Below are 23,191 nucleotides of genomic sequence, written 5' to 3' on the forward strand. Positions count from 1 at the left end.
GGACACGGGCATGATCACCTGCGGCTAGGAGCTAACTTTCCGACTACCGTCGTTCCATAACGCATCCACATCAAGGAGCCCCCGTGCTCAATCACTCTCTTTGACACTCGATAATTGGTGGGTTGCAAGCCCACCCTGGCTCGTATACCCTGCATAATTTCGGCGCTAGTCAATATTTGGCCTATAGCCAAGCCGGTACTAAGCATCGTGTAGGAAACGCCTTCAAAGCTGCGAGATAGCTTCGTGGGGCCTGCCTGTTGATGGTCCCTGCGGAGATGGCAATGGCACTTTCTCCTTTTTAATCATTCCCGGGAGCCTCTTTCTTTTTTTTCTGCTGTTGCGACCTTTATTTTTGTTCCAAGGTTCATCTCCAATTCAGAAGTATTTTGCTTTCGGTCCGAGAAAGAAATAGCTGTTGGCGTCTCTCGTTTCACCCGGCTGTCTGTTTCCTCTTCTCTCACTCTCGTTCATACATAAATAAACAACATATTGCTCTTAATACATAATTCTTCCAAAAACCCTCTCTTCTTGATTTAGTTCGGTCTTCTTTTTTGGTATTAAGAGTATCCAACATACACACATATACTCTAGATAATCAGTAGGTTTCTCTAGCCTTGTCCTCCGTACCACGAGACCATCTCTGTACTGCCATACGACGCCCGAGCGAACAAAACAAACCGGATCACGAGAGCTTCAGTGGGAGAAATACCAGTCAACTCTATGCCAAGACGCTAACTCGTCAATACATTCAGACTACCAGTTCTCTCTTCGTCTACCGTAGCCCGATAATCAACCACACAAAAGCCAAGATGTTCTCGCTCAGACTCGTACTTGTTGCTGCTACGGCCCTGGTTGCCCAGGCTGCCGCCACCGACTACCCGATCGATCCCTCTTCGGTGCCTTTGGCTACCCGCAAGAACTGGTGCTCATCCGAGACCACTCAGTGCCCGCTCATCTGCCTCGACACCGGCGCCAGCGGAAAGCCCCGGGACAACTCTTGCGATCCCGTGAGTCGCCTAGCTCCATCCCAGAGCCCGCGTAGCCGTTCTCTCCGCTAATGCACATGAAAACTACAGATGACGCTGAACTATGCCTGCGTTTGTTCCAACGGCAACTCCCCCAACCTCACGTGAGTTTTCGCCCTACCTGAATGGCAATGCGTAATGTTATGGGATACTGACTTGGTGATTAGCGAGTACTCTCTCACCATGCCCTACCACAAGTGCACACAGTTCCAGGTCAACTGTGTTGCCGCTTGCGGTCTTTCCGACAATCAGTGCTCTGAGAACTGCAGGGTCAACAACCCCTGCGGTGCCGCCAGCCCCAAGGGTGCCAACTCCTCCGCCACCGTCGCCGCCACGTCGTCCACCTCTACCGCCGCCAACACCATTCAGACTGGCTTCGCCGGATCCGGCAGCAACAACGGCAACAGTGGCTCGGGTGCGAACATGGCTGCCCCTCTGTCTTTGGGTGCTGCCATCACGGCTCTCCTTGTTGCCCCCTTCTTGATGCTGTAGAGTGGCGCAGCTTTATGAGTTGACAGGACATGACCTCGAACTTTGAAGAATCAGAGTGTTTGGAATGAACCATTTTGTATGCAGCGCAGCTCGCTGCGATGAGTAATGGCTATTGCTTTATAAAGCCGAGTCGTATATTCTGGATAATTAGTCAATGGAGAGTTCCTTACATCAAACCTTGTACGAATTGTGCGTCTGTCATCCCAAACGCCGCCGAGTCTTGCTCCTCTAAATGCGGAGGCCCTGCCTGGTGTGATGTGCCCGAAGAGCCTGGAATTCCAAGGTTGGCCTGATCAGGGGTTGATGGACACTTACCTCATCGGCGAAAACCAGCCTCTTGCAATTGTTTTTACCATTTTCGAACTCAGCGGCAAGCACGAGACGAGACGCTGCTATTTTCGGAAAGAAGCATCTCGATATCTGGCAGAGCTAGAGTGCTAGGGTGGTCCTAGTTCCGGTTCACCGCATATCCTGTATCGGAATCGAGAGAAAAGAGAAAATCAAAAAGAAATAAAGTAACAGATCAGCCGACCTTACTCATGAGTATTGTTCTAATTCTTACGCTACTTTGTCTATTGTGGTCATGTCATCTTTTCTCTCGTGTCGATAGTGAAATTGTCAAGGTAACGCCCTGGTGCGTTTGTGAAAGAGGTACAAAAAAGAATTGCACGCGATCATGAGACAATATTTTGGGCCCTTGCCTCGGGGTTGGGTTCATGTCAGCCTTTTTATTGAGTGTCACAAAATAGCCTAAACCAAGCTTGCTGCTTGCTGCTTGTTTGTTGGCCGTCTCTTCTTTTTTTGGACGATGTTAGTTAGGGTTACACGGGATGACAAGGACTGCCACGAACGACTTTCACATGCCAGAATAACAACCCCTGCTCATGAGATTTTCATTTTTGCAAAAAAAAAAAAAAAAAAAAAAAATTCTGGGTGGCGTCTGGGGCGCGCAATTTGAGACCGACAGATCTCAACGGACGCGTATGCAATGGATCAGGTCAATCAAGCAGTGAATAAAAATGAAGAAAGAAAAGAAAAATTTGTCTGCGGAGGGTTTTTACTTTGTCTAAAATCACCAAGTAACTTAATACTCAACCGTTGTACGTCATTATCATCATTTGGTATACATAAGCCAAATTCAGGGTTCAATGAGATGTGCTCATCTACGATTTATGAGCAACCATACTTCATCCAATCGGCAAACAGGGGGTTTTAGAGGGGAGGAGATGAGCTTGAGCATGACACGCAGGCTGTTAATAGTCAGTCTTTGTTGGGTTGAAACGGGGCTCGCTATTTGGTTGAACCCGCATATTTTCTCCAAGCTCCCGTACCCGAAGTCCCAGTCAATGGAAGCCGCCCCTCCTTTCGACAGGTAGGTACCTTAGCTTAGGGTAGCTTTCAGCGGAGCTGCACCCTTCATCAGGATCGAGGTTGTCCGCCTTCATATCTTGCATGTGCCCTGGCGCCGACCGCTACCTCGTCCAACGATTTGCCGTCTTCGCCCACACACAACCGCACCAAGAGGACACCCACTTGTGCGTTCAGGCGGCCATTTTTTGCGAACCAAAAAAAAAACCCCCAAAAAAAACCGAGAACCATAAAATAAAAGGGGCAGTTCAATTCGAATCCTTTGTTTTGGGTTATTTTGCATGTGGAAGACTGCAAGCGAGCGTCATTTGGTTCCGCTCCTCGACGCTTTGCCGATCTGCAGCATCACGGCAGCACGCCAAACAACGTGGTCTTTGTCGTGGCCACCGGTTTTTCCATCCAGAATAGACTAGGTGCATATCTAGATCGGAAACCTTACTAGGGCACCGGATAACCAACGAACGGACCCTCCGAGGCCGAACTGCGGAATTCAATATCTATCATCACGTCTCCCGAAAAAAAAGGAGAGGATGCCCTCGTAGCAACTTGGCAAAGTCTCCGTCTTTTGCTCTTTTACGCCAGCTCTCCCTCATCACCCCGCAACACTTGCGCGTCATCTGCGCTTGGCACTCTGTGTGCCTTTTTTTTTTCCTCTCCCCAAAATCGCAATCATGCCCACCGACAGTAGTAAGTCGTGGTCTCATTGTCGCGGTGTAGCGAGTCTATGCAGGTTGTTGAGCGATTGTTGACAGCAGGTCCCTGGTGACTTTGTATAGAAACGGCCGCCGCCGAGTGCATCTCGGACGACGCACTTATTCATCTCAAGTCGTACAAGTATTCGAGCGTCGACAAGTCGCCCATTTCCAAATACATCCTACAGCCCTACGTACGTGCGCAACGGTTCCCGTCTCCGCCTCCAGGCACACGCTAATACTTGCTTATACGTGCGTGCGCACAGTGGAATGCCGCAGTCAAGCTGCTGCCCATGTGGCTCGCGCCCAACATGGTGACCTTGATTGGCTTCATGTTCATTCTCGGCAATGTGGGCTTGCTACTCGTATATATGCCAGATCTCGAAGGACCAGTACGTCAAGAAATTCATAGAGCAAGCTACCTCGTTGCCCAAATAGCGGTGCACTAATTCCTTGCCTCTCAGGGTCCATCATGGCTCTACTACAGTTTCGCCTTCGGTCTATTTATGTACCAGACGTTGGACAATCTGGATGGCAAGCAGGCTCGACGTACAGGAATGTCTAGCGGACTCGGCGAGCTGTTCGACCACGGCATAGACTCGCTCAATTGCACCTTGGCCAGTCTGCTCGAGACGGCAGCCATGGGTCTCGGTGTGTCCAAGTCCGGCGTCTTCACCGCTCTCTGTCCCTGCCTACCGATGTTCTTCTCAACATGGGAGACGTACCACTCGCACACGCTATACCTGGGTCGCATCAACGGGCCGACCGAAGGCATCCTGATAGCTTGCACCATTATGATCCTGTCTGGTTACTACGGCCCGGGCATCTGGACCGAACGTTTGGTCGATCTTTTCGGGGAGAAGTACTTGATGGGCTACGCCGATATTGTTGGCGACTACTCGATTCGCGACGTCTGGATTGGCATCATCGTCAGCTCGCTTGTCCTCACCCACATTCCACCCTGCATCTACCACGTTGCCATGGCACGCCGCAGCAGGGGCCAGGCCATTGCGCCCGTTTTCCTCGAGTGGACGCCTCTGCTCTTCTATTCACTTTCCATCGGAGCATGGGTTTATTCTCCCTTTTCGACTGTGCGCAGCCACAACCACATCGTTTTGTTCTGTTGCACCATGTCATTTGTGTTTGGGCGCATGACTACCAAGATGATCCTCGCGCATCTGACCCGCCAGCCGTTTCCCTACTGGACCGTCATGCTGTGGCCGCTTCTGGGTGGTGCTATCCTCGTGAACCTGCCCAGGTTCGGCTTCCAGGCCGTCTCGCACGAGATCGAGCTTGCATACTTGTGGGGATACTTTGTGTTCGCAGCGGCGGTCTACTCGCGCTGGGCATACATTGTCATCACAAGCATTTGTGAGTTCTTGGGCATCAACGCACTGACGATCCCGAAAGAGAAGCAGGCGGAGAACAAGCGCAAGATGCAGATGGAGCAGGCTAAGCCTCTGCTCAACGGCAACGGAGCAGCCAATGGCTCTTTGAACGGCAAGAAGGTGCAATGATGCGTAGATGTGGCGTCTACCATTGGGTGATGTTATTCTCCCATACTAAGTGCCTGTTTTAATATGGTCTGTCTGGGCGTTACTCATTTTCTGTCTTTTGCGAAGATTCAACTCTCGCCTGATGCCCTTCCGAAGGATCGGACGCGCTCTGACGGGTGGGCATGGCAAACAAGTTCATACGGAGTTTGACATAAGTCCATCTCCCTGGACAGTTTCACTCTAAAATTTTGAGGGCTCGTGGCAGATCAATGGTTTTTTGCTCGCAATGTTGGCATGCACGGATCGGCGTTTAAGGGGTGTTGGCTTGTTTATCGTGCGTTGCATTACTTTGCTTGGAATTCCCATCTTGCATTCGCTTTGGGTTTTGTATATGATGGCCGAGGGTAGTAGTATTCTTATTAATAATCATTCAAAGCATAGTCGGTGCGGTTGTTGTGTGAGATGGTATTGCCAAGAATTGGTCTGTAATTTTATCAACTCCTGGTATGAAAAATCTGTCGGTAGTAGAAAGAAGAAGAAGGGAAAAAGCTCATTGGTAACACACTCAAATTTGAACAAACTTCATGCAAGATCACGTAATATCTGATAGGAAATACGGGGTAGGTTGTGCGGCGATCGGTGTTAGTCGTTGGTTCATCGGCGATAGGTGATTGATGGTTCGGAGACCTGTAGCTTATGAAATAGCCAGGGCGTTCTTTCGCCGAAACCAGCGGGTTTCTTTACTAAATACCAAATTATCCAGCAAGCCATGTAGGAGTTAGGCCTTTGGCCAACAACATCGCTTACTTTATCTTCCCTCTTTTAACTGCCATCTTGGCAGACGATTGGATGTTTACGTAGTTGTATCCAAACAAACAGGGGTTCCCTTCTTTCCAGCTTACCGCCGTCTTGGGGATGCCTATGACGATGGCGGAAACGCCACAAATGCACAGCACGTACCGCGGACAATTCCCTAAAACGGAAAAAAAAGTAACACTATAGTTATACATCGGGGATAAATTCAAGGTGGGCTAGATCCGAAAACACAGGCAAGGCAACATGTATATAAGAGCCAGCTGTGCTTCCAAAAGGCGACCTGATATGATATTCCAGAATCATTATAAACTCACCTACTACATCTACCATTCATCATAGTCAACAGAGCTTCTCCTATAAATAACACATCTGCAACTGTCCAAGTTGAAAACTCCTGATTTTTAACAAACCCCACAAACCTCAACTCAAACCACCAGAGAAAAAAAAATGTCCACCCCCACCTGGCTCATCACAGGCGCATCCTCAGGCTTTGGCGAGGCCATTGCCAAGGAGGCTCTCTCACGAGGCCACACCGTGATCGCGACTGCACGGTCGGCCAACTCCCTCAAACACCTGGCCGAGCTGGGCGCCAAGACGATGGCGCTGGACGTAACGGCCTCGGACGCGGAGTTAGCCTCCAAGATGGCCGAGATTGGGCGTGTGACTCACGTGCTCAACACGGCGGGCTACCTGCTCGAGGCGGCGGTCGAGGAGGCGACGGCGGCCGAGAGCGAGGCCATCTACCGGACCAACGTGCTCGGGGCCGTCAACATCACCAAGGCCGCGATGCCGGGCCTGAGGGCGGTGGCGGCCGAAGGCGCCGCGGGTGGTGTGCAGCCCGTCGTTGCGCACTTTGGCAGCCTGGGGAGCTGGATCGGCGGCGCGGCGGCCGCGCACTACTGCAGCACCAAGTGGGCCGTCTCGGGCCTCTGCGAGGGGATCCGCGACGAGGTGGCTGAGTTCGGCATCGCCGCGTGCGCAATCGAGCCCGGCTACTTCCGCACTGAAATCCTCAACACGGCTAGCGGGAAGAGCAGGCGTGTGCAGGCCTCGGAGCCAAAGACCGACGTCTATGGAGAGGACACTGCCGTCGGTAAGTACAAGGCGGCGCTGGAGGCTTACAACAACAAGCAGCCGGGCGATGTGGTCAAGGGGGCAAAGGTCACGGTGGACGTTCTGACAAAGACGGGCGTCGCTGAGGGCAAGGAGATCCCGCCGAGGTTGGTCCTGGGAAGTGACGTTGTCGATGTCATCAGGAAGAAATGCCAAGATACACTCAAGTTGTTGGAGGAGTGGGAGGACATTGCAAAGTCGACCGATTACGAGTAAACCTTGAGAGGGGCGCTGATAAGGAATCAATATGTATCAAGTGTAGTACTAGGACTTGAATGGTGAAGTTAGATAAAGCCGTTTATTTATTTATTTTATTTTTTGACCCACTGCTACGATGATTTGCTCATAGCACCCTTCGTTTACCAGAAAAAAGTGTTCTGTTCTCCCCCGGTGTATCTATGGTATGATAGTCCACTGCATGGCTCCGTCAGTCTAACTAGGCAAGGTGTGCCCAAGGTTAATGCAAGAATGCCTAAAAGCAGTGTCATATGCGACTTGATGGGATCATGGGTCCCAACTGTGCAATAAATGGCATGATGAATGCGTACTCTGTCAAGCCGCGTCCAACTTTGATACTAGCCTGGCCCTCGTGACTTTGCGTTGATGCAATGTATGACTAAAATAGCCGACACGTTATTGGAATGAATTCTTTATGTACTGCCTGCGTTTCTGTGCAATACAAGGTAGTTTTACTCCTCAAAATTCAAGAGAAGAGAAAGTCCTTCAGTACGGGCGATCCAGAAAACTCTGGGTTGAGTAGGATGCAGCTGCGATTTCAAGTCAGCATGGTACAACTGGGAGAAGGCAGGGAACACTATATCATACTTCAAAAAGTACTGCAGCCCCGAGCGCCTCTTCTCCAAGAACTTGGGTCTAAACTTTGCAATGACGCTCTTGGGCGGCAAGACCGGTACAGCAGCCTCGAAGTTTGGAAAGGTCATCATTAGCTTGTGCCTGAGGTCGTCGAACTCTGAGTAGCGCTTTCTTATATTCATGTACGAGCCCTGGCAAGCCGGTCGTCTGGTCAGCATAAGCACCTATTTTTGAATTGACGACAATGTTGTTACGTACGCTCAAAGTCTCAACCCTAATGTTCCATACCACAAAGGCCCCGATGTTGGTGGTGCTGCTGTTGACGATGACGTAGTCGGTCACGGATACGCTCTTGGCCCAGCAGGCACGGTTGCGATCACGACCCGACACTCGCTCTGGCGTCGCATCCTCGCCGGCCGTCTCATTATCATGCATCGTGATGGCATTGGTGGGCGCGACGCTCTCGGTCGAATCGTTATGGGGCGGGGCTGATCTGCCGCTGCCGCCGTGGTCGCCGAAGAATCGCGGTGGATTGCTCTGACTAGGGGACCAGTATGGCGGAGCAGACACTGGAGATTGTACGGGCGAGCTTCTACTTGCAGCCCGAGCTACATGATTCTGAAGAGCCGCGTCTCGGTTGTCGTCGTTGTCGTCGGCAAACAGCGGGGAACGAGGGGAAGACGATTGATGAGGGGCTGTCGTGGTCGTAGTGTCGCCCGGCGCGGAGGCTGTCACCTCGGTCGCCATGCAGCCATGAGAGAAGCGCACAATCGCGCCTGGAGGATTGGTTTTTGGTTTTTTTTTTCTTGTTTTCCGTTTCGCAGACGTATGCAGCAGCCGACTGCCTTATGGCAGTGAGATGCTCTCTTCTATCGCAATGGATAGAACTCAGCTGGGTCTTGTTGCGGGTGACTGAGCCGAGCCACTGGTGTCGAATTAAGGTTCAAGTTGGGAGAGCTTGGAGCTGCCGGGATCTTCGTCGCCGACGTCGCTCGGATGATTTGTGTTAGACAGCTTGAACTTGATCTGCTATGCGCGATCGTCTCGTATCAGAATTGATGTGCTATGGAAATCATGGATTGAAATTTCGGGTGGTGGAGGGTTGACAGATCAAGAATGCAATGCTCGTGGTTGTTGTTGTTTTCCTTTGGGTGAACCGATTTGGGAGGGAGATACCGCATTATGACTGTTGATCCAAATTCTGGGCATAACAACCTAGCAAATTACCTAGACCTTGGTACAAACAAGAGCTCCATCCTCCCTGTAAAGCGAGCGGCATTCTTTCCTTCTCTATTGTCCAGGATCGTGCGACATGGAGGCACGAAACATGTTCCTGGCCTTGTGGAGGGAATCTCTTACCTTGTTGGGCCGTCAAGTTGTTTCTTCGATCCCGCCCTTTGCTAAACATATCTAATCCTTGAACAGAAGCAATTTTAATCGATGTCAGGAATTGATTACAGTACTCAGGTACCTTAGCAAGTACGGAACATGTACGATCTGGCTTGGCGTCAGGTCGTGTATGGGTTGTGAAGCTACCAAAGGCTACCTACCCATGCTACTACACTGCCTGCACCTTGAGCATAAGTCCAGTAATATTAGATAGTAGCTGATGTCTTCATTGTTGTTCTTAACCACGGAGCTAATTGTCGTCTCGGATGTTAAATGCATGCTTGACCGAGATACCTCATCACTTGCTTCATTTCAATACCTCAGCCCTATCTGGGTGCCTGAAATAGTACTTTTGTATTGGATATATATCATCGTTGTAGTGAGGCTCATAGTGACACACAACACTAGTGGAAAGGAAGAATGCTAGGTTTACCAGAGACAGAGAGCGTGTTACTTTTGAAAGGGTGTCTCTAATGCTGCCTACCTAGGTAGGTACTGTTCTAAAATATAACAGGACAGGGTCGTTTGTCAAATTCCACAGGTTCCTGAATCAAGACGGGACAAGCGACAGATCGGAACGTAGTGGGTACCAATTCTGGGGTGACGCAAGCGGCATCTGATTGGCTTCTACTCCCACAGTTAAGTGGGTCTTGGTTCCGCCACGTAACAGGCCCGTCCCGTTTAGAGAGCTTGCCTGCCATACGTTACCTGATACTGGAGACGACAAACAGGTGTCCCGATTATAGAGCTTCAACACTTTCACAGCAAGCTCCTCACCAACTCAATTGGATTCGCTCACGACGACATAATGCAAATTTCGAAATTGGCACTGCTGTTAGCAGCTGGTGTGTCTCAGGCAGTCGCTACTTGGTCGATTCATGATGCCAGCATAACCGTCTCTGCGAAGAAGGGCGCCGATAGCCTGAAAGAGAAGTACGCACACAGTCGCCTCGAAATCATGTCACGCAGCCCTTTTTTATTGCATTATCTGACACAAACTACTCTAGACTCGACTTACCTTTGGAAAATCCCGTACAGCTCGGAGCCAGCGATTCTCTCAAGGTCGTCCTCACAGCTAAAGATGACGGAAAGCCCAAGCGCCCGCATCAGGCATTCTTGGTCCTGTATAGCAGCACAAAAGAGCTCTCGGCTCCCTTCCCGATGACCCTCAAGGAGAACGGAAGGGCGATGGTTCAAATTGTCAGTCAACATGAATACCCACTCCTCTGCTTGGCGAGTGCATCGGCTAATTACTATGGATTAATGCCAGGCCTACAAGGACATACCTCTGCAACTCCTCGTTCTGAAAGAGCCTATCAACGCCAACATAATTCTCGGATCTTTTGGCAAGTCATCTGGTGTCAATCTTCCGAAATTCACCATCAACTTTGTGCAGGACCCGAACTTGCCGCCTCCCGAGGTTGAGGCCCCTGTCCGGTACCAGAAGCAGCCTGAGATTCACCACATCTTCCGCCCGGACCCCAAGTCCCCTCCCAAAGTCGTGTCTCTCTTCTTCGCCGCCGCCGTGGCTGCCACGGTACCGGTCTTGTTCATTGGCGTACGTACATGGCAGGTCTGTTTGAAGTTATGATTAGGAATGAACGCTAACAAGGTATTTTTATAGTGGACGATGCTCGGTGCGAACCTCAACCACTTGCAGAAGGCTCTCGGCGCAGCGCCTTTGTCGCATGCCACCTTTTTCGGATCGATTCTGGCGATGGAGGGTGTCTTCTTCCTATACTACAGTGGATGGAAGTTGTTCAAGGTCTTACCCCTCATTGGTGTCGTTGGCGTCACGACATTCATCAGTGGCACCAAGGCTTTGGGCGAGGTGCAGAGCAGGCGCTTGGCTGGTGAGAGGTAGAGTCTCAACTAGCAGGGAGCGGATGGATAACGCAGAGAACCGCGGATGGAATGAATTCCTTCGAACTGATGTGAAGATAAGAATCAACGTTATACCTTGAAACAAAGGGGCATGTCGCGTACGATGGAATCTTTAGAACTACGTATCTAGACCAAGCCGGGGCATTGGGGAATATTGACGGGCCCTGGCGGGACGTCAGGCGAAGGCGGAACACTCAAAACTGCATTTATTTTTTTTCTTTAGCGATCTTGCAATGCGATTCATATAATCTTACGAATTGCGCAATTATATCGGTCTGCAGCCACTTTCATGTCTCGACACGATATCGTTGGATTGCTGTATACATTGGCTTGTTCTAAGGCAAGCTCAGTAGATCAGGATACAGCGGTAACCAGCCATGAAAATCAAGTCTGGAGCTTCGAATATAGAGCGGATCCGATCACTTTCTATTCAAGTTACATCGTTTGAAAGTACCTATGCACGCGCCTTCAATCACCCACCAATTGACCCTAACCCGCATTTGGCACCCCTCAATCGCATCACTTACCGCACAGACGTTTCGCAACGCGGTGCGCGCTAAAGTCTTAAGGGAAAGCGCAAACAAGTTCAATACCGTTGGTGGTTGATCGTTTTAGGAAGTAGCGCATAACAGGGGGCTGGGTAACAACCGCGGTGACGTTGACGTGCGTTGGGTGGTGGGCGAATCAAATAGTCCAGATGTGCCCCACTCGAGCTAGCTAGCTTCCGGGCGACGCGCGACAAGGTAAACAAAACAAACCAGCTTCCCTCCCACTTTCCAAACCTCGGCCCATTCACACCACTTTGTACTTTCCAGACTTCAAGATAACTTGCTGCTGTTTCATCAACTTCTGCTTCACTGCTACCCGTTTTAATCGTCTTGATTCCAATAATTTGATCGTCTCGATTGCTATTACTTGAAAAGGAAGCTTTTGACATCCAGTAACAACTTGCAACCCCATTGAATTCATCAAGCAATTACGCTACGCGTTCTCACATCCTTGATCTTCAAACATTCCATTGAACTTGTCATCAATAAACTGCAATGGCTACCCATTCTCGTCGTGCCTACAGGGCAACAGCCTTTGACGAACGTCATCCCTTCTCTCCTGCAACGTCTGCAGCTAGCCGCGAGACGCTTACCGAGAGTGATATTGGCTATACCGAGTCACTGACTGAGAGCATTAACCACGCCATCGAGACTGGCGATTGGACTGGCGTCGCCGCCTCGGCCGAATACACATCGCCATCACGCGCACGCGCAGTCTCGGATCCTACTGTTGGCTCAGAGCATCTTCAGCCCATGAGAAACTTGGCCGGTGCTGCTTTCGCTAGACCTCTTCGCGACTCATCACAACTCCCAACTCCAGCTTCATCACGAAGCGACTCTTCGGAGTTTCAGTTCCCGACACGTGACTACTATCAACCTTTCGGAGCGACCAACCAACCTCGCGAACCTTCTGTATCCTCCAAGCAGTCATCGAGGCCCGCATCATCTAACACAAATTCGACAACCGGCTCCAGGCCAAAGCGAGTTGTCAACATCACCACAGCGAGCCTCTCCAGCTCACGCCCAGTATCACGAGATGCACAGAGCACTTCATCACGCGATGTCGCCTCAAGGCCTGCTTCACGAGATGCCCACAGCTCTACCGTCCGCGACGCCTCATCGAGGCCTGTTTCACGAGATGCTCACGGCACTACAGCTCGCGAAACCACTTCAAGGAGGCCTACTTACCGCGATGCACCCAGCTCTACCGCCCGCGACGCCTCATCAAGGCCCGCTTCGCGCGATTCCACCAACTATTCACAACATGCCACCGCAAGGCCCAGTTCACGAGATGCTATCAACTCCTCCTCGCGCGATGCCAATTATAGGCCGCATTCGAGAGATACTACTAGCTCCTCATCCTCACGTAATACAAACTCGAGGCCGAATTCACGAGATGAACCCAGCTCCGCATCGCAGGATGCCGCATCAAGGCCGAATTCACGAGACCATTCGGATCCTACATCCCGAAGCACCTCAGGATCACTATCTACTCCTCCTAGTTCTCTTGGGTTCGGCGCTGGTCGAGCCGAAAACACGGCCCAGATGAATCATATCCAAAACCTTATGCTAGGTGGACTTCAGCTTAACGAAGAGAAAGCAAAAGATATTCGCGAGATTCGACCGGCTCGGACTACACCCCTATATCTAGATAAGAAACTTCCAAAGGAAGAGAGGCAGATCATGGATCTATTGGAGCAGCTGCGCAACGAAGTTCATATGCTCAAAGACCATAACAACATGCTCCGCGAACAGAACAACCTGCTAGAGCAAGGAAATATGCGGCTGCAGGCAACAAACGATACTAAGGATAATTTGGTTGCCGATCTCAAACAACAGAATCTCGCGTTACGCGAGCGCAACAGCTTGTTGCAGAAAGAAAACATGGAGCTACAGGCACACGCCGACAGAGCTAATGACCGCGTGGCCGAGCTTACCGCCGAGAACAAGAATCTGGTGACCGATTGTGACAACGCCAACGACCGCGCCGATACCCTAGCCGACCAGGTCAAGAGACTTCAAGTTGCGCTCGGGGAGACCACTACGCAGCTACAGTCAATGTACGAATCGCACCAGAAAGATGCAGGACTCAGAGTCGAGATCGAGCAACTACGCAAGCAGGTGACCATGGAGAAAGAAGTTCGCATTTTCACCGAGAAGAGTCAGAAGCAGGATGCAGGGCTCAGAGCGGAGGTGGAGCAGCTACGCAAACAGTTGGCGGAAGAGAAAGAAGCTCATGTGGTCACCGACAAGACCCACGAGTTTATAATTCGAGATTACGAGCGCCTTCAGAAAGATCACAACGAGGTGTTTGTCCATTTCAGGGCCTTTAAGGAAGATCACGTCCGAGTCGAACAGGAAAACGAGAAGTTGCGCCGCGAGATCAAGGATCTCCAGGAAGAAGTCCTCAAGCTGAAGAGCGAGCCGAGACAAGAGGAAAAGAAACGGGCAAGGAAGACTCAGGTCACTTACACCCGTTGGTATGATGATAAGACTGGCATGACCGGTACGGTTGCATGAGCAAGGAGTTTTGGGCATTAGCATCGCATGGGGAAAAAAGCATTGTTAGGTTTTGTCTTTGGATTTCGGCTTTTGATTTCCGGTTGTCGATTTTTTTTTTTCTGTTTTGTTGTGTTTTTGGGAGCATCGTTAAGGCGCATTTTGGGTTACAGGGCAAAAGGTGTTTTATTTGGGTAAAAAGTTTGCAGATGGCGTTTTGTTTGGGATAAAAGGAGTTGCTTGGTTTTGTTTTGACTGGTTTTTTTGGTTTTTTTTGTTGGTTCTGCTTTTCTTATTCTTCTTGTTCATACTTGTCTTGTTTCCATTGGTTTTCATTTTCTTGTTCTTTCTCATACATGTTTCTTTAATTGTCGGGGGTTTTTTTTTGGTTTCCTCTGTTTCTTTTCTTAAAAAAAGGTTTCTTATTGTTTTTCATAGGGATTGGGTTTTATACCAAAGGTTCTATACCAATGGAGTTTAGGTTGATACCAAAAGTGGTAACATAGATATAAAAGTACCACTGTTTCTTTCTGACAAGTGCCTACCTTGCTTCGTGATCCATGTGATTTGTACAAGTGAAATGGTACACTTTAGAAAACAATCTTCTCCGGTATGTTTGCCTCTGGCAGATCTCCTGCTATATCACCGTATCTGTATCCCATTGACCACTTCACAGTCGATTAGAGAGGCAGAGTTTATGTGTTGAAAGACTATTCTTATTCAACTAACAAAGAAACTGAGCCAAAGTAACTGGCACTATGAAAAAGGAGTGAGTATTAAAGGAGGAAACATTAGACATTGCGTAAATGAAAGGCCGCGGCAGAAAGAAAATTAGCCAGAATGAATGTGTCTGAATCGAAGTATTAACCCAGAGAGAGCCGCCCCAAACTTCATCTCCCTCGTCCCATCATCTCTCGTTTATCATCATCGAAAGAGGAAAAAAAAAAGCCGGAAAGAAAGAAGAAGAATAAGAGCAAGAAGAAGAATAGAGAAGAGTTAGAAGAAGAAGAAGAAGAAGAAGAAGAAAATGGCCATCTAACAGCCATAGCTGAGAATGAGACCAGTGCCGGGCTGAGCCGGGTAAGAGACCGAGCCCTGGGCCTGCCAGCTGGCGATCTCAAGCCTGTACTGCATGTCCTGGCGGCAGGCGAACGAGTTGATGGTGGTGCTGGTGCCTGGGGTGAATGTGACGGTGCCGACGATGGAGCCAGGAGCCGGGCCGTTGACGTCAATGACGTTGACCTGGGGCTTGGTGCCGGCGATGGGGAACCCGGCGGGGAAAATGGCCTTGAGCTCACAGGCGCCCACGGCGTTGGCCGGAACCCAAAAGCTCACCCACTGCGGGGAGTTCTTGGACACCCAGACACCGGAGGGTGAGGCCGCCACGGTTTGGCAGGCGCGGGCCTCGAGGGGAGCGGCGGCGGCGGCAGCAGCCTCGACTGGGGCGGCGATGACGGTGGCGGCGGTGGCCAGGAGGGTGATGATGATGGTGGTGAACTGCATTTTGGCGGTTGGAGTTTTTTTTTTTGTAAGATAAAAGGTAGAGAAGGTTTTTGTTGGATGGAGTGGTTGAGGGCGATGGTGGTGATGGTGGTGATGTTGTTGTTGTTGTTGATGTATTCGAGTAAAGGCAGATGAGGTTGATGCTGATGATGAACAGAGAGATGATACGATACAGTCCAGGGATATCCCTTCTCCTTTATACATTTCCAGGAAACTTACACGATAACCCACCCTCAAGAGTAATAACACATGAGCAGTATATTGATTCTCCGGTTCCAAAGACCCACGCCGGCATAGGACACGAACACTTCTCCGAAGCCTCATCACAAGCTTCTCCCCCCAAGGCCTCGTATCGTAAATGGAGCTGAGCGGGAAAACGTGGTGTGCTGTGTTGGTCAGCCCATCACCAAGCCTCCACCCCTCTTAACTTACAATACCAAAATATCATGGGCCGGCGCCGTCAAATCAGACCGGCGCCAAAATACGAGGTTACAACACATGCCAGACCGAAATAGGACATGTCATGGAAACAGTGGATGGGGCTATGTCAACAAAAAGCTACCCCTTCTTTTTGCTATTTTGTTTGCTGCTGCATATACAGCAACACCTGCAGGATCTTTAGCCTCTGAATGGACACATCACGACCCCGAAAGAGTCCAGGCTGATTCTTTGGTTTTTTTTTCCGGGGCGGAGGACAGGCGGCATGATTTTTTTTTTTTTTTTTTTTTTTTTTTTTTTTTTTTTTTTTTTTTTTTTTTTGTCAGATTCTCACCTCCATCTCTTGTCCCTCCCGAGGAGATCCCCCACGCCCCGGCACTTTTTTTTTTGTTTTATTTACCGTTCCTATGTGTGGAGGTGGCTCAGCCCAGTGATGAAAAAAAAAAACCCTCCGGGACGGGACGTTTTCCTTTCTCTCAACGAGTTAGCGAGACTAGACTATGCGGGGAAGTATTTCTGGATCGCGGGTGTCAGCAGGTAGGGCTGTTCAAAGGTCTTAGCGTTTTATTTTGTCTTCTAAGAGGGTTGTTCGGTCCTGCCGCAGGCTCACCTTTCAGCTCTGATGCTAGGAACTCATATATCAAGCCTAAAAAGGCTTAGACTAGAACCGCAATAGTCGGGCTGCATTCCTACAACCAGCCACACATCGGTATAAGTGACATGTAGATTGACTATGAGGTGGCTCTGCCACGAATGAAAGAAAGAAAACTGGCAATAATGGACGAGGAATATACCAACCCACACTCATAAACTTCGCAGCTCGTTCAACACCGAAGTCTCGCGTAAGCCGGACGACTGTATGCATAAGCTGTACATAATGAGGTAGAGAAGAAAAAAAAATCCACCGGCGAGGCTTCTCACCGCTCCATCGTGCTCAGGTGTACCCTCGACCGATACAGATACAACCCTATTCAGCTCGAGTAGTTTTGTTGCACAAGGCTGAAGTCAGCAACCCCGAATGAAAACAAGGACCCAACTAATGCCCCGTAAAAGCCAACAGCCATCTTGTTGGTTAGTGGAAGCAAACAACCCCAAAAAGGCGCGCGCTTGTAATGTTACTCATGTTGACTTTTATTTTTTTTATTTTTTTTAGAACTAGTAGTTCAAACAAATCCTTTCTGGTTTTGGCCCGCTTAGCGCCTGCCGCGCACGGCACTACTAGACGGGCAGGTTTATTATTAGAGAGGGCTGGTCACAATAGCATCATTTGGACGACGAGACCGAAGGACGAGAAGCTCAATGTAAGACTATAGCGTCGCAACTAGGCTATGTCAACGTCATTGCCCAATCGGACACCATAATAAGGTCATGTTTGACTGCCGGCTGAAAGCTTTCCTTTGAAGAAAAAAAAAGTCGTATGTTGGTTGGACTATCTCGGTAGTAAAGTAAGCTGAGGCTGCAATGCATGCATACATTGCGCACGCTTGTTTGCTTGTGGTGATGGCAACACACGAGTGTGGTGTGGTTGTTGGCATGTCTTGCTTTGAAGTCGGTGGTATGTGCTCGGTGACTGCCCCTGAAAAAAACGTTAGAACAAGTTGCTGCAGACTCAACCAACTTCCAAAGCAAGACAAAAACAATACCACAGCAATATCATTCAGAGCCCGCCAAAACAAACAAAAATACCCGAATATACTAGAAATAATGGCCCAAAGTACCGATTCTATAAGTGGAGTTTTGTATAGAGATTCTCTCCATCTATGTCTGAATCCTGATTTCCGCCTCCTGACTCCATGCAATAGTTTCCACGTACATACATAACCTGCCTCGGTGGCCCACCACTTAAACAGGCCAGTCGGTCGATAAAAAAAAAATGTGAGTAAGACACCGAGAGAGGGGTTCCCTCTGAAGAAAAAGAATAAAAAAAAATACACGTTTTATCGAGAATAAAAAAAAAAAACCAAGAACCTCCCAAAAAATTACAAAGGAGATGGATGCATGCAGTATGCTGTTCTCATGTCGCATTCTACTTCTCACTCTTCTTGGCCGTCTTTTCAGCAGCTGGAGTAATTTGCTCTGCCTCCACCATGTCTCCGACCTGCTGTTTCTCGACACCTCCGAGTTCTTCTGTCGCGGCTTCCTTGGCCGCCTGCAACTCGCGCTCGTCCTTTTCGTCAATGTCATCCACGTCGCGGGGTGTCGCCAACCCCGTCTCCTCGTTACCCTGGTTCTGCTCGTTCTCCTCCTCGATCAGTTCTTGCTGCTCCTTGAGGACCTCGAGACGCTGCTTGTTCGTTGCCGCACCCTCGGCGTTGTGCACCTCCAACTCGATTTCATGGAAAAGTTCCTCGGGGATCGATGACAAGACGCCCGTCAGTGCCTCGATCTGGTCCGAAACCTCACCATCTTCCGCTGCAGCCGATGAGCTGCTCTGGCTGTACATGTAGGCGCTGCTCAGAACCAACAGCGTCGATGGCACACCGTCCTTGAGCCTAAGGTCCAGCCATGTCTGAAGATCCTCTCGTAGCCTAGCAGGGGAGATACCGTGGGTCCTGATGCCGCGGCTCTGGCACGCTGTCTGCAGTTCCGCAACAGTCAGGCTGTCAACACCCTCGTAGCTGATGGCCTTGTCGTCGCGCTTGATCTGTCGCATCCTGTGTCGGATCTGGTATCTGAGCATCATGTCCGTGCCAAACGTGTTCAGGTTCAGATAACGGCACATTGACACAAGCTGCGGCCTTGAGAGGTTGTCCAGCGTCAAGTCATCCCGGAAAATCTTGCAGACCCTGATGACGTCTTCCGCCGTCGGCTTTTCGCCCGTCGACCTGAGCTTGCGGAAGAAGTTTGTAAACTCGTCCCTCTGGGTGGTCGCCGCCGTTACAGGCAGACCCGTCTCTTTCAACGTCTGCCTCAAAAAGCCGCTGACCTCTTTCCGGGTGGCCCGGAGCGCGTTCGTCTTCTTATCCCTCGACTTCTGGCCCTCGTACGTGCTGGGCAGAAGGTTAGGGAAGAGCTTGAGAGCCACAGGGAGCAGCAGCTCCGCGAATGGGACGATGATGAAGACCGAAAATGGGACCAGGCGGCCAAGATCCTGGACAGTTCGCTGAAGCTGGCGGCTCTCACGACGGGTAAGCTCATAGCCTGCGGCCATCTTTAGTGCAAGGCGACTGCTGATCTTGACCTCAGCGGCAAGCAGCTTGGTTCCATCCCAGTAGTGCTGAACCTCCTTCTTGATCTTCTGGCCTAACGTCAACTTCTTCTCCTCCTTCTTGGGCTCGTCCTTCTTCTCGGCCGCCTTGTCGGCTGCTAGTTCTGTAAGCGAAGCCGAGTTCTCGGATGGTTCGGCAACCACTGTAGCCTTGACCGCCGCCGAATCGGCAGATACCGGTGCCTTCCCAGTAGCATCCTTGTCTTTTGGTTTCTCCTCCTTCGGCAGCGGGTTCTTAGCCTTATCTGCGTTGAAACCGGGCGGAGGGACGGAAGAAACGCCTCTTCCGGATGTGTGTGTATCTGTCGAGAGGCTTCGCACGGGTATAAGCAGTGCTATGGCCGGGTTCTGCAAAGCGAGGTTCCGAGAATGGCGACCGAGGTGAGCTTGGGAGGCCCTGAGGACTGATCGTGGAAGCGCGCGGCCTGAAAGTTTCATGTCAAGTTAGTCAGCGAGCGTCAAAGGTGGCCGGCTGACAGACAGTTCAAAACCTGCCAAAAAAAAAAAAAAAAAAAAAAAATATGGCGCATACCATTGCCCACCAAAGGGTTCATGACCACGGCGCGGCGTGCGACGGATGCTGAGGCGCTCATGGCTGATGGGTGATGACCGTTATGAGATCAAGCAGGTACCAGAGAGATGGGCAGGAAGGTCCGCAGAGTCGTTGAAGATGGCGTCGTCGTTGAAAAGTGGGGGATTAAGTTCAGCACCCAAATCGCGCGAAATAAAGTAGGTCTAGATGAATTCTAAACAGTTCAACGGGCGAAAAAGATGAATGTCAAAAATGTATGAGAAATCTGTTGTACAAGGTGGTGATGATGATGATGATGGAAAAAATATATGGTTCATCTGCGCAAGTCGTTTGGTCGTAGTTGTTGTTGTTGTTGTTTGACTCTAGACCTAGTAGCGCATTTTCCACAAGGGTCTATTAGATTGCGAAGTTGTGTATGGCAAGCTACGAGGTAAGGTAAGGTAAGGTAAGGTATTGAAGAGAGTTCCAACGCTCGTGCAATTAATTGGTCCCTTAGTGGTGAGACACTTGCGTAGGTATGTTTTTTCAGCAGAGTTATTGCAGGGATGTAGCATGCTCTGATGGTGATGAGCGGCGGGTACCTTGCCACGCCGAACCACGGCGACAGATACTTGGCATTACTGCGGGCCTTAATGAGGAGTTTTCTACTTGGCAAGTGACTTCTCACGTGATGTAGACGCTCACCTATAACGTTCGGACATTCATCGGGGAATCGACAGCATCATCACGCGCGGCACTAAGAAAATTCCAAATGGTCCGAAATGGCGTGCTATGTTTGACAGGTCTCTAATCGGACTGATATGTTATAGGCAGGTTTTGAGTAAATTTTCTGCATGAGCATTAAAAAAGGGGTCTTTACCGTTATAAAACCAGCAGAGCAAAAGCAGAACAAAAGCTAAGCCGACTGGTTCCAAACAGTAGAAGCATAATTAATTCAAGCCCAATACGGAGTAAAAAAAACAAGACCTTTTTTGTTGAGAACCACCAGGGGACCCGCTAATGCACTGTGGAGTGGTGCGATTTCGGGGCGCTCCACCACCGTGCAGGTAGGCGAAGCTTGAACTCCGAGTCGAGTCCGGTCCGGACAAACATAATAAGGGTCACGGTAGGTACTGAATGAGGAGGTAGGTACCTGAGTGTATGCGACGGAGCTCCATTGCCATTTTTCCATCTCCAGCTCACGACCGGATCGAGCCCAAGGTAAGTCAAGCTCATTGTAAACGACTTATTCACAATTCTTTTCACCAGGAAATTTGTGAAGTATTCTTGATTTTTTTCTGCCAGGAAACCAAGCCGCTAATGGAGACCGCTTAGTAGCTCCATATCACAAATCGATACACATTACACAAGCCCGGGAGCCGCTATTCGGTCTAGTCAAGCTCTTGTCACTTGACATCATCAGTCATTCAAATCCAAACGCACGAACCCCCCGCCCCCGGGGCTACAACGAACGCACGCTCGTACATATACACCTCAACGAAAAGCCAAATACACCTATTTATGCTGATGATGGAATCTGTCTGAACCCATCCAGACGATCAACCCGCCATCCCAAAGGTCGATCGTTCATTCGACCGGCCTTTGGAAGACGGTTCCTTTGAGTCCTCGTTCCGTACCTCGCGCCCAGAACCTTGTTTGTTCGGAAGATCGGCACTTTTTTCTAAAACATTTTTGCGACCGGCACAACCATCATTCGCTACCTCTTGCCATTCTACTTTGGTGGGGAGAAAATTATAGAGTTGCTTTAGCTCATCGAAAAAAAAGAAGGAAAAAAAAAACGTGTATAACATGCGCCTTCGAAAGGCAGCACGCGTTATTCTTGTTGGTGCGCCGGGAGTGGGGAAGGGTACACAGTCGGAACGCCTCCTCCAGCGGTTCCCGCAGCTGTCGTCCATCAGTTCCGGTGATTTACTGCGCAACAATGTCAAAAGCAGGACGCCACTCGGTAGGTCGCCTCCTCAGTAGTTCAAGTCTAATTCTTTGTCCCTGAACTACCGTCATGTTCTCTGCCTACTGACAAGTCACCTTTTAATCGGATTTACAGGCATCAAGGTCGAAAGTACCATGAAAGCCGGTGGTCTTGTATCTGACGATCTAATCCTCCGCCTCATCAGCAATGAGTTCAACAAACGAGGCTGGCTCTTCGCCGACCCAGCCACCAAGGCATCTTCGATTATGACGCTTGCGTCCGCATCCGCGGTGGCCGACCAGTCCGCATTCAGCCACGACACCGACGTCTTCCTGGGGAACAACACCGGAGGGCCTCCACCACGACTTTCGGACAACCCCGCCGCATCATTCCTGCTGGACGGATTCCCGCGCACGGCGGCGCAGGCCGAGCGCCTGGAGCAAGTCGTGCCAATAAACCTCGCCGTGAGCATCAGGACTCCCTTTGAGGTCATCATGCAGCGAATCTCTGGCCGCTGGGTCCACGAGCCGAGCGGGAGGGTCTACAACGACACCTTCAACGCTCCCCAGGTGCCCGGCCGCGACGACGTCACGGGTGAGCCGCTCGTCAGGAGGCCAGACGACAGTGAGGAAGTGTATCGACAGCGCTTCCAAAAGTTCCAGGAGACGAGCGAGCCGCTGTTGGAGCACTACGCTCGCAAGGGTGTTTTGTGGGAGGTGAACGGCATGAGCAGCGACGAAATCACTCCAAAGCTGTTCAAGGAGTTTGAGAGACGATTTTTGGAGTGATGACGCACTCAAGCACTCTTTTTCTCACGCCCTCTCTCTGGGTTTACCCTCCGGCTTTTGTAATCATGGTTGGATTCTTGGTCTCCTATATCTCTTGGTTTCATGACCCTCTTTCTTGTATAAGACGATGCACCACCACGCGCATCACTTCTTGGTTTATCACGGCTTTATGTAGGCTTTTCCTGTCTCTACTGGTGGTATATGATGGGACACCCCTGAGCGAGCATCCTTGTGCTGGCATGGCTAGGATTGGCGCTTTTTCTTGTACTTTTGTAATTTTTAAATTTTTTTTTACAAAATCACGCCAGTGCGGCAAGTTTTTCAAGTAAATTTTGCTTACTCTTTGACTGCTATATACTTTTAGCTGTTAGCCTCTGCAAAATTGTCACGACAACCGTGTTTCACCCGATTGGCTCCACAATGGTTCGTGGCTATTTGAGACATAACACAACAGACAAGACATACATACATGAACTATCTTGTCAAATATGCAAACTGTTATAATAAATATTCGTTACTCATTCATGTTTAGCCATATAAATGACTTCGCCTATAGAATAGCAAGGGTATAGTATATCCAAGTGTGTCATAGGCGTTTGTGCTGGAGGCAGTTTGCTACAGTGCCATGCTAATGTACTAACTGCTCAACAGCTGACATTGAGTAAAATAAGGCCATGC

General features: G+C 50.0%; 10 protein-coding genes across 10 annotated transcripts; 6 read left to right on the forward strand and 4 right to left on the reverse strand.

Moving 5' to 3' along the window:
- The first annotated feature begins 86 nt into the window (after nucleotides 1–86).
- PgNI_00301 (uncharacterized protein) lies at nucleotides 87–1,693 on the forward strand. The gene is made up of 4 exons (XM_031120383.1): nucleotides 87–598; nucleotides 753–1,007; nucleotides 1,077–1,129; nucleotides 1,193–1,693. The coding sequence occupies exons 2-4, from the start codon at nucleotides 810–812 to the stop codon at nucleotides 1,515–1,517; spliced, it is 576 nt and encodes a 191-aa protein (XP_030985904.1). The 5' UTR covers nucleotides 87–598; nucleotides 753–809; the 3' UTR covers nucleotides 1,518–1,693.
- PgNI_00302 (uncharacterized protein) lies at nucleotides 1,167–2,249 on the reverse strand (the record flags this gene model as incomplete). Its single annotated transcript, XM_031120384.1, has 3 exons — nucleotides 1,833–2,249; nucleotides 1,702–1,806; nucleotides 1,167–1,511 (listed from the first exon to the last, which is right to left on the reverse strand). The coding sequence occupies exons 2-3, from the start codon at nucleotides 1,717–1,719 to the stop codon at nucleotides 1,167–1,169; spliced, it is 363 nt and encodes a 120-aa protein (XP_030985905.1). The 5' UTR covers nucleotides 1,720–1,806; nucleotides 1,833–2,249.
- Nucleotides 2,250–2,977: 728 nt separating this feature from the next.
- PgNI_00303 (uncharacterized protein) lies at nucleotides 2,978–5,690 on the forward strand. Its single transcript, XM_031120385.1, has 4 exons — nucleotides 2,978–3,572; nucleotides 3,662–3,771; nucleotides 3,844–3,969; nucleotides 4,042–5,690. The coding sequence occupies exons 1-4, from the start codon at nucleotides 3,557–3,559 to the stop codon at nucleotides 5,092–5,094; spliced, it is 1,305 nt and encodes a 434-aa protein (XP_030985906.1). The 5' UTR covers nucleotides 2,978–3,556; the 3' UTR covers nucleotides 5,095–5,690.
- Nucleotides 5,691–6,157: 467 nt separating this feature from the next.
- On the reverse strand, nucleotides 6,158–9,042 carry PgNI_00304 (uncharacterized protein). The gene is made up of 3 exons (XM_031120386.1): nucleotides 8,074–9,042; nucleotides 7,828–8,006; nucleotides 6,158–7,769 (listed from the first exon to the last, which is right to left on the reverse strand). The coding sequence occupies exons 1-3, from the start codon at nucleotides 8,560–8,562 to the stop codon at nucleotides 7,706–7,708; spliced, it is 732 nt and encodes a 243-aa protein (XP_030985899.1). The 5' UTR covers nucleotides 8,563–9,042; the 3' UTR covers nucleotides 6,158–7,705.
- On the forward strand, nucleotides 6,337–7,218 carry PgNI_00305 (uncharacterized protein; the record flags this gene model as incomplete). Its single annotated transcript, XM_031120387.1, has 1 exon — nucleotides 6,337–7,218. One exon carries the CDS (start codon nucleotides 6,337–6,339, stop codon nucleotides 7,216–7,218), a length of 882 nt encoding a protein of 293 aa, XP_030985900.1.
- Nucleotides 9,043–9,925: 883 nt separating the features above from the next.
- PgNI_00306 (uncharacterized protein) lies at nucleotides 9,926–11,345 on the forward strand. Its single transcript, XM_031120388.1, has 4 exons — nucleotides 9,926–10,137; nucleotides 10,212–10,404; nucleotides 10,475–10,762; nucleotides 10,829–11,345. Exons 1-4 carry the CDS (start codon nucleotides 10,013–10,015, stop codon nucleotides 11,066–11,068), a joined length of 846 nt encoding a protein of 281 aa, XP_030985901.1. The 5' UTR covers nucleotides 9,926–10,012; the 3' UTR covers nucleotides 11,069–11,345.
- Nucleotides 11,346–12,131: 786 nt separating this feature from the next.
- PgNI_00307 (uncharacterized protein) lies at nucleotides 12,132–14,156 on the forward strand (the record flags this gene model as incomplete). The annotated part of the gene is made up of 1 exon (XM_031120389.1): nucleotides 12,132–14,156. One exon carries the CDS (start codon nucleotides 12,132–12,134, stop codon nucleotides 14,154–14,156), a length of 2,025 nt encoding a protein of 674 aa, XP_030985902.1.
- A 1,014-nt stretch (nucleotides 14,157–15,170) lies between these two features.
- Nucleotides 15,171–15,638, reverse strand: PgNI_00308 (uncharacterized protein; the record flags this gene model as incomplete). The annotated part of the gene is made up of 1 exon (XM_031120390.1): nucleotides 15,171–15,638. The coding sequence occupies one exon, from the start codon at nucleotides 15,636–15,638 to the stop codon at nucleotides 15,171–15,173; it is 468 nt and encodes a 155-aa protein (XP_030985907.1).
- A 1,782-nt stretch (nucleotides 15,639–17,420) lies between these two features.
- PgNI_00309 (uncharacterized protein) lies at nucleotides 17,421–20,393 on the reverse strand. Its single transcript, XM_031120391.1, has 2 exons — nucleotides 19,817–20,393; nucleotides 17,421–19,709 (listed from the first exon to the last, which is right to left on the reverse strand). Exons 1-2 carry the CDS (start codon nucleotides 19,875–19,877, stop codon nucleotides 18,103–18,105), a joined length of 1,668 nt encoding a protein of 555 aa, XP_030985908.1. The 5' UTR covers nucleotides 19,878–20,393; the 3' UTR covers nucleotides 17,421–18,102.
- A 668-nt stretch (nucleotides 20,394–21,061) lies between these two features.
- PgNI_00310 (uncharacterized protein) lies at nucleotides 21,062–22,920 on the forward strand. The gene is made up of 2 exons (XM_031120392.1): nucleotides 21,062–21,761; nucleotides 21,861–22,920. The coding sequence occupies exons 1-2, from the start codon at nucleotides 21,605–21,607 to the stop codon at nucleotides 22,511–22,513; spliced, it is 810 nt and encodes a 269-aa protein (XP_030987246.1). The 5' UTR covers nucleotides 21,062–21,604; the 3' UTR covers nucleotides 22,514–22,920.
- Nucleotides 22,921–23,191: the final 271 nt, after the last annotated feature.

The sequence above is a fragment of the Pyricularia grisea genome (assembly GCF_004355905.1).
Source record: "Pyricularia grisea strain NI907 chromosome Unknown Pyricularia_grisea_NI907_Scaffold_1, whole genome shotgun sequence".
In the NCBI taxonomy this organism is placed as follows: domain Eukaryota; kingdom Fungi; phylum Ascomycota; class Sordariomycetes; order Magnaporthales; family Pyriculariaceae; genus Pyricularia; species Pyricularia grisea.